At 27.4% G+C, this 9,175-nt stretch overlaps 1 protein-coding gene across 7 annotated transcripts; it reads left to right on the top strand.

Moving 5' to 3' along the window:
• The first annotated feature begins 5,090 nt into the window (after nucleotides 1–5,090).
• LOC137834953 (cyclin-C1-2-like) lies at nucleotides 5,091–8,575 on the top strand. Of its 7 annotated transcripts, none has more exons than XM_068643217.1 (6): nucleotides 5,091–5,151; nucleotides 5,288–5,386; nucleotides 5,476–5,582; nucleotides 5,968–6,004; nucleotides 7,408–7,526; nucleotides 7,656–8,140. In XM_068643217.1, exons 3-6 carry the CDS (start codon nucleotides 5,507–5,509, stop codon nucleotides 7,895–7,897), a joined length of 474 nt encoding a protein of 157 aa, XP_068499318.1. In that variant the 5' UTR covers nucleotides 5,091–5,151; nucleotides 5,288–5,386; nucleotides 5,476–5,506; the 3' UTR covers nucleotides 7,898–8,140. The 7 variants fall into 7 exon arrangements, 4 of the variants coding, with proteins under 4 accessions (XP_068499318.1, XP_068499317.1, XP_068499316.1 ...); XM_068643216.1 differs by lacking the exon at nucleotides 5,091–5,151 and adding an exon at nucleotides 5,156–5,208; XM_068643218.1 differs by lacking the exon at nucleotides 5,091–5,151 and adding an exon at nucleotides 8,188–8,575 and having other exon boundaries at nucleotides 5,215–5,386; nucleotides 7,656–7,757.
• Nucleotides 8,576–9,175: the final 600 nt, after the last annotated feature.

The raw sequence follows: 9,175 nt of genomic DNA, 5'->3' as shown, positions 1-9,175 counted from the left end.
TTCATTTCTTTTCTAAAAGTCAAAATAAACATGGTGTTTATTATTTTTTATTCTAAATGGAAATTTATTAGTACTGATAAAGGTTGACGTATACTGTTTAAACTTTAATGTAAGTATTGTAATATATTTGGTTTCAAACTTTCGTATATTCAAGTTTATAATAAGTTATAAAGTTATATTTTATTTTTTGTTTTTTCTATTATGGAGTTATAATATATGTTTTTCAATATTATTTTATGAATTTGTTATAAAAATATCTTGTTATGTATTTCTATCTCTATTCCATAACTGCAATTTAATTGATTTTTCACAGAAATTAAGAATAATAATGAATAGATTATTTTTTTAAATAATTTATTATAAAAAATCTAGAAAATCATGAAATAGAAACCAATTTTTAGACACCAAAATAATTAGTTGCAATAGTAATTAAATTAGAGACCATTTTAGAAATTAAAAAAAAACGGTTTCTAAATTAGTTTTTATTATTGTTAAATAGTTTTTAAATTGGTATCTAATTAACAACCAAAGTTTTAACTACCAATTATTTAGTTTTTAAATTTGGTAACAAAAAACCTTGATGGCTAGTTAGATATCAATAGAAACTATTTAACAATAATAAAAATTATTTTATAAACTATTTTTTTTTAGTTTTTAAAATGGTCTCTAATTTTAATTACTATTACAACTAATTATTTTTGTATCTAAAAATTGATTTCTATTTCATGATTTTCTTGTAGTGTTAATTACCATAAAAGTGTTACCAAACAAATTTGTCAAATATTTTATTATTATAAACATTATATATATATATATAAATCTAACCTTAAGTTAATTTTGTAAGACTGAATTTTTAATTTTTATTAACTAATTTACAATAAAAGTGCTGTCAAATAATCAAAGATCTTATTATTAAAAACATTATATATATATATATAAATCTCATCTTATTATTTTTAAGTTTTATTAACTAATTTATTTTTTAAAATTAAATTAAAAAAACAGAGTATTTAATTGTTATTATTATTTTATTTTAGAACCAGTTTGACTATAATTGATCTGTAACACAATTGAATCATTAAACATCAAACTAGTAAAAATGATTACTCATATTTAGCTCATCACTATACTCACAGATTTATTATTTGAACGTTACTGATTATCTGGATGTTTAACTTATTTTTACTATGCATAAAAATATATTTTGATCATTTAAAGAATTAGCAAAAGTTATTCCACTTTAATAGTGAACAAAAACAAAACATTATAAGTTCCCGTAGAGAAATGTAGGTGCATGATGTAGATCTCTGTAATTTGCACGTTGCAGGTTCTAATAATTGGAGAATCTATATTCCCTATAATCACTCTCACCACTGTATGATGATGTTTGTGGTGCTACGTTGCTGCTTTTTTCAGAACATTCACAGACACATTCATTTTGAATATCATCTTCAACAAATATCACAATCATAACCATCTTCACCCATCAAACCATACATGCCATATCTAGTATCAACCAATACAATCTAATCAGATAAAAAAAAGTAGAAAAAGCTACTTCATATGATTTTTTTGGTAAAATAATCATCTCCTTTTTGTTTCACCAAAATGTATTCACTATTGTTGGTTTTTTCATTTTTTTTCTAATGCATGGGAATGAACATTTAATAAAATAATGAAAATAGAAAGTTTTTTATTGAAAAATATATATTTAATAGGGAATTTTTTTCTAAAAGTGTGGTATTTCTTAAAATGGACAAAAAAAGAATTATTTTAAAATTGAATAAATCTTGCATGTAGAATGCGATTTCAGTAAAATTTAATATAACATTGAATTTTTCATCACCAAATACAACTTCAATTTAATATATCAGAAGTTGTCATTACCAATTACGAAACTTTAAAATAAAGTCGCATATTGTATTGTAAGTACGACTTGTCAAATTTCAGATCAGAAAAACAATTTGTTGATTTAAAACAATATCAAATAAAATTACAGCATTTGAAAAAGAAAACTTTGAATAAGATATATTTAATATTTTTATATCATTTATCTATTTTTTCATTTATTTAAAAAATATTCTTTCAATATTTATTGGAATTAAGTGTTAATTGAAATCTCACATTAAAATAAGACGAACAATACAAGATTTTAGGTTTATCAAATCAACTTCCACTACAATAATTTTTTTCATACTTTATAAGATTCTTTTATAAACTTTTCATTAAAATTTTGAAAAAAAATAGTTTAGTATAATTTTTTTAGTGTAGTTTATAATTTTTTACGAAATATTTGTGATAAATTTTCTACAAAATATGAATTTTTTTAGTAGGATTATGAGTTAAATTAATCCATTAATTTGCATTTCTGTATGATTGCATGTTCATATTGAAATTTTAGATTATTGGTGAGCTTAAGCAGTCCGTGTGCCACGAATGAAGAAAAACTCTGAACATGCTATAACAGATGAGGCCCTCATACCTTAGATTGTGGATCGTGTGCAGACTGTTTGGGTTTGGGCTCAGTGAAAATTAAAGCCCAAATTAAAATTGTGTCATTTGACATATTTTTCTTTTAAAAAAAATTATGACTAATGTTGGATAGATTAAGAAACGTGTATTGAACGAAAACTGGACTCGAATTCTCCAAACAAGATTTATTATGCAAATTTCTGTGCCGGTAGGACACCCAACCATCGAGTAAAGCGATATTCACACTATAACAAGTTCGCAGAATCACTTGTAATTAAAGTTGAATAAGTCAAAAGGTACCCCAAAATATCAGGGAATCACTATACATGATTTGAGAATCACTACACACGTTTTGGTGAACTGATTATCTGACCCACACAATGAGAGACTCAAGTCAACCTATAAACAAGACTTCTTAAGGAGGAAAATGTACGTTTTTCATATCCTGAGAGAACAAACTAAAATAGGAGCACAGACTTGAGTGTCGGAGTGCAATCGCAGGTACCTGACCGACGGAGCACGCACATAACGAGAAGAAAAGCTTCGGAGGATTAGAAAACTACCAAGACAACAATGAATTGTGTATCAGTGGATAAATATTACCTAGGCTCCGTCATCCATACAGATACAATTTCTAAAATCAATGGATATTATAAATATTATGCCTGTCTACGTTTTTTTCTTTTTCTAATTGATGCTTAGATCCTATGGTTTGTATTAGGATGATCTTATGAGATGTTTACTTAATATGTCAGGTGTCTTTCTCTGGGTTAAGTTAGAAGTGTCTTATATAGCCATACTTGGTACTGGGTGTGGTTAAGGTTATCATTATGTATAAGGGTTGAACCACTCTTAAAGTGGTTCATATTTATTTATTTATTATTATCGATAAAAAAATAAAAAATAAAAATTATAAGTATTATGTTTATCTAAAAAAATAAACATTTAAGTGTATTTAAGTGAACCAATAAAAAATAATTAAAACACAAATTAATACTAAATATCAATCAGTTATTAATGGTTTTACTGGAAACACTTAATAAAATAGACATTATACTTAATTTGCATAATATCTTAATATTATTTGATAATATTTTTAGATGATATAAGATGTTTAATACTCTCTCCTACACGAAACATTTATCATAAAAATAAAGGAAACTTCGATAATAATAACATTGATACGTCTATAATTTTACTAGAATATAATATTATCTTAGAAAATAAATTTCAAGTTTAACTTATTCTCAAAAATAAATTAGTACCTTAGCATGCTCCATTGAAGGATTCATGCATGTATGGCTTCAATATTTTTTAAATTTGTCATATTTTTCCAAAATTATGCTTCTACGTATTAAAATACAATGAAAAAATAATATAAGAAAAGTATATGTTTTACTTATTGATAATAAATATGTTATAATTGGGAAACTTCAACCATCCAATTTCATCATGATGCTATGTTCCTAAAAATGTGATATATATTTTCCCTATGAAAAACTTACTAACATATATATATATATATATTTGTGGTTTGATTGATTTGGTTTGGACTAAAATTATAAATTGATCTGAATAACTTGACCTACAAAATCCAAAACCATTTATCTTATTAATTTTCATAGTTTATGTTGGTTTTCAATTATTATTTTTGAATCCGATTAGTTTTGATTAGTTATTTGATTCGAAATAGTCCAAATAAAATTACTAAATGAACCACCATGATTAGTAACGGTACCCAGATACTATAAGCAAAAAATTAAAAATCGTGGGTGTAAGGATGGAGGAAAAATAAGTCCATAATCAATAAATTGATTCAAATTTATAATTTTAACGGTTTTTTAAAATCCAAATTATTTTTTTAAAAAAACTCTATTTGAAAACATCTAAATTTAAAATTACCTATTATGCAAGGGACATGAGAAGCCCATTTCAATAATTTTATAAATGCAGAAGAATGATATGTGAATAACACTAGGAAGAAGAGTGTGAAATCCCCCATCTTGTACTTTTCAAGGTACTCTCTTTAATCAAAATCACTCTGCATTATGCAATTGAAAAAAAATTCTATATTTATATTTTATTTTAACACTTTCGAAATTCAATATTCTAAATTTTGTTTTTTTTTTCCATAAATGAGAGAGGGAGAATGAGATTGTTAAAAAAATTGCAAGATTTTCTTTCTGCACCCCCTAATTCATGCCCTTTTTGTTTTTTACTTTTTCTTGGATCTCATGTATTTACTTTGAATGTAAAGAATGAGAGAAAGAGGATGAGATTTTTCTTTCTGCACCACATAATTTTTTCATATAAAATTACTAACATAATTAATTTAAAACTGTATTTTGAAATACATAATTCAAACATTTTCTGATTATTATTCAAAATATTTTCTGTATTTTGAAAGATATTTTAAATTATACAATTTCAATTTCAAATATTTTAAATTTTAAATCATATTTCAAAGTAATTATATTTTTTATTTTATACGTATACTGAAATAAAAGATACATTTTATATATTTTATAAATATTTACAGATTCAGAAAATGTATTTTGAATTGAAAATTCTAAAAGATAATTTCAACTGTTATTTTTGGCGGTAAGTCGCGGTTTTTCCATTAACCCTGTTCTTGTGTTTTTCTTTTTGTTACACCTGTTCTTATGTTTCCTTCATAACGTAAGTGCCATCCGCGTTGTCTTTTTATGTTCACCCTTTTTGTTTTGTGCAATTCTGGTTTGTTTTTCATCCTTGGTTGAAATTGGATCAATTTTTAATGGGTTCCTCTTCTAAATGGGTTTGGTTCACTCTGCAGTTGCACTGTGATTGTCCACCGTTTTCTGGTTTCTCTTTGGCTCAATTTCGCTCATCTCTGAAGAAACATGGCTGCCAATTTCTGGACATAATCTCATCAGTATGTTTCATCTCTCCCAAGATTCCTTCTTTCTCTCTTTGTGTGCATCTGTGTGTAATTTGGGATTCTTGGGATTCTGAACCTTGCAGCAAGCATCTTCTGGAACAGGAAGATGTGGATATGGTGAATGCACTAGACAAGGAAAATGGTGTCACACTGGAGGATTTTATGCTCATTAAGATGCACATGGCAGATTGTATGATTTCTTTTTTTATGTCTTTCTTCAATCTCTATCATACATGTATTTATTCCCCTTTTGCCCCAGCACTGTTTTGTTCTCTAACCTTTTGTTTCTGGCTATTGCTTATGATTATCATTCTTTTACTTGTTGATGTGGTGTGCGTTCTGAATTTGTAGTTGCTGCTGTCATCCTTAGTTTTGTGTGCCAGGGATTGTTTTCAGACGGAATTTCTTATGATGGTTTTATGGATTTTTTTTTGGCATGCTGTTGTATATAAAATATTTTGAAAGATGAATAATTAGGGTTATCGTTATTGATATCCTTCGTTGACTATAGAGGGATTTGATTTTTGTTATTTATCTGTGCTGAATTTCTTCTTTTTCCTTTCTTGCTTGAGCAGATATTTTGAAATTGGCAAAAGTAAAAGTGAGGCTGAGGTGTGAACTGTATTTCTTGAATATGCACAAATCATTTCTTTTATGTTTATAATTGGTTACGTTTTAATGTGGTAAGGGTGGGGGGAGAAGTATAAAGTGAAAAGTATATTGTATTACCAGAGAAAGATTCGTATATTGGTTTGATCTTTCTGGCTTAAAGGTCTATGCTTAGTCTGCAATGCATGAAGGGGAGAAAAAGGAATTGCCACACTTCTTGAGGCCAAAAGCCCCATGGACAAGCAGAATATGAAGTATATGTATCGTGTTGATTCTTTTTCTAGCCTTGTTTAGTTTGCCTGCATTTTGATTCTCCAATAAGCAAGACACGACCTTCAAGATTGTATGAGATGGGAGTTACAACAGTTTTGAATGCACAATTAACATAAGAAATTTTAAAATAAACTGAAAATTAGGATAAGTCAGCCATTATGTCATTACTAAACCTCCCATCTTCTCTTTCTGATCAAGGTGATATATCTATAGATGTCTGGCTTGTCTGTGATGTAGGTTTATGCATGTACTTTATACACCCACTTTCTAGAGATTCTGCAGAACCATGGCTTAGGAAATAGAGATCCATAACCACTCCCAAATGCTATGCTGCATATCTATAGTTAATTTACTATGTCCTTGATGAATTTCTTTTCTAATGTATTAGTTTAGTATGCATTTATTTATGTTTATTGAAAGTTACTTTTTATGCAAAATTGGCATATATACGATATTGATCCATGGAATACATTTGTAATTTCATAAGTCTCTATGACTTTGTTTGATCAATTTTTGATGTAACAGACTAGACTTTTAGTGATGATCATTTACATTTGAAAAGGATATATAACACCCATATTCCCATAAGTAATGATGCTTCCTTGCCTTTTGCCATTCATAAGTGTATATGAACATGTAGAAGAGCTCTATTAGAATTTAGGAGTCTACTCAACCAATAGTGATACCACTTTAGAAGACAACTGCTATGTATTTCAGTTTTGAAATTGGACAAGTAACAAGTTGACCTTTATTACAGAAGTAGAAAATTCATCTCTAATATCCAATTCATTTATATACAATAAGGGGAACAAACAGAAGAGAAAAATAAAAGAGTAAGTGATTCCATCTTCTGCACATTTTTTTGTTTAATGTTATAAAATTTGTTTTGTTTCTTGGTTGCTTTTACTGAAAAAACTATGTTTTTAGCAGTAGCTAACTTGTTGCCATTGCTGATTCTAATATTTTTTATTTTCTCTTAATAGCTTCCGAATTTATGTGCTTGCATTGTTTTAATGTCCAGGCTGTTTTCTTATTCATAACGCCATCTTCTTCTGACCTGAAAGTAGTAGTATGTGCTTAATACCCTCACTAAGTGTCAACTGTTGACAATCTTCACTTTTTGTCATTTTAAGGAAGAGTATGGCAGAATATGATCCACGCTTGGTAGCTCCAACATGCTTGTACCTGGCATCAAAAGCAGAAGAAAGCACAGTGCAAGCTCGGCTTCTTGTATTTTACATAAAAGAATTGTGTAAGATGTTAACCTATAATTTTATTTTTCTTCATGTTGACTTCTGAACTTAAAGTGAGTAATTTGTTTTCAAAGTTGTCTCGATACTAGATTTCCTTTCTATGCTGAAACCACAGACTTTTTATGCAGATGCTGATGAGAAGAATAGATATGAAATGAAGGACATACTTGAAATGGAAATGAAGATTTTAGAAGCTCTTAATTATTACCTGGTTGTATACCACCCATACTGTGAGTGTTTGATAATGATCTCTTTGTTCAAATTTTTCAATTGTTGTACACAGGAGTGTGAAAATTATGAAAAAAACAATTATTTTGTTCATACTTTTCTGGCCAGAAAGCTTGCAATTTTAAGGGTGTTGTCCACATAACTTTCACTAATCTAATCACAGAAAAGAGAAACTAAAGACAGTATAAAAACTGAATCACCTAGTTTAGGAAACAAAATTGTTTAAAACAATTTACATGTATTCATTGTTCCTTCTGTTCTCAGTCTTCACATTTCCGTTCTGACAGAAAGTCAAACAAATACAAATAATGAACATTTTGGCAAATTGAGTCCTGTCAAGTTAAAAATTGGTGACAGAAGAACTGGTCTGACATTCGTGTCATTTATATTCATTTATGACTTCTCATTGTGATTATATTGATAATTCTCCAGGTTGCTTCAGGATGCAGGTTTGAATGATCTAAACATGACTCAGCTAACTTGAATAAAAGTTAATTATAATACATAACTAGCTTTTTTAGGAAAGGTAAGATATGAAGAAAATAAAAAAAGAGCAAGTTGAATTTTAGGGAAAAAAAAATATTAGAGTAGTGGTGAGGAAGGTGAATGTAAGAAGGAGCAGTACTAGTTTGGATATTTCAAAAAGTTTAAAATAGGGGAGTGGTGAATATTAAAGAGGGTGTGAACAAAGATTTTATTATGTATTTTATTTGTAATATAGCCCAAATGAAATTACTAACTCTACCCCTATACTATGGAGGTCTCTTTAATCAAAACCACCTTTTATGGGTTGGACAATTGAAAAACAATTCTATATTCATATTTTATTTTGTTATTTTCGAAATTCAATACTCTAATTTTATACTTTTTCCATGCCTTTTTTGTTTTAATACATTTTCTTGAATCTCATGTATGCACGTTGAATGTAGAGAATGAGAGAGGAGATGAGATTGCTAAAAAAAGTGCAAGATTTTTCTTTTTGCACCCCATAAATTTTTCAAATAAAATTACTAACATGTTCCCTCATAATTAATACAAAACTATATTTTAAAATATATAATTCAAAACATTTTCTGATTATTTTGAAAGATAAATACGTAATTCAAAACATTTACTAATTATTTTGAAAGATATGTTAGATTATGTAATCTTATTTTAAATTATACAATTTAAAATTTTGTTTGAAATTATCTATTTAAAATTTTAAATCTTATTTCAAATTATGCAAATAAGAAGAGTGTGAAGGATTATTATGCAAGAGGAATAAAAAAATAAAAAACTGCAGAGAGTATGTACTTCTCCAATAATCCAACTATTTAGGTAAATGATTTTTTATTATTTTTATAGTTTCTTTGTACATTTCAATCCTTACATTTTTCTTCTTTTGTATTCTTCTTCTCATGACATTCTTCTTATTTTT

The sequence above is a fragment of the Phaseolus vulgaris genome, chromosome 5 (assembly GCF_000499845.2).
Source record: "Phaseolus vulgaris cultivar G19833 chromosome 5, P. vulgaris v2.0, whole genome shotgun sequence".
Taxonomy (NCBI): Eukaryota; Viridiplantae; Streptophyta; class Magnoliopsida; order Fabales; family Fabaceae; genus Phaseolus; species Phaseolus vulgaris.
This window is presented reverse-complemented; position numbering and strand designations above follow the sequence as displayed.

Bases quoted from the DNA above. Each gene is read 5' to 3' on its own strand.
- LOC137834953 (XM_068643217.1), top strand. From the start codon at position 5,507: ATGGTGAATGCACTAGACAAGGAAAATGGTGTCACACTGGAGGATTTT. The intron at 5,583-5,967 runs GTATGATTTCTT...TTGCTTGAGCAG, and splicing joins TAAGATGCACATGGCAGATT to ATATTTTGAAATTGGCAAAA. The intron at 7,527-7,655 runs GTAAGATGTTAA...CTTTTTATGCAG, and splicing joins ATTTTACATAAAAGAATTGT to ATGCTGATGAGAAGAATAGA.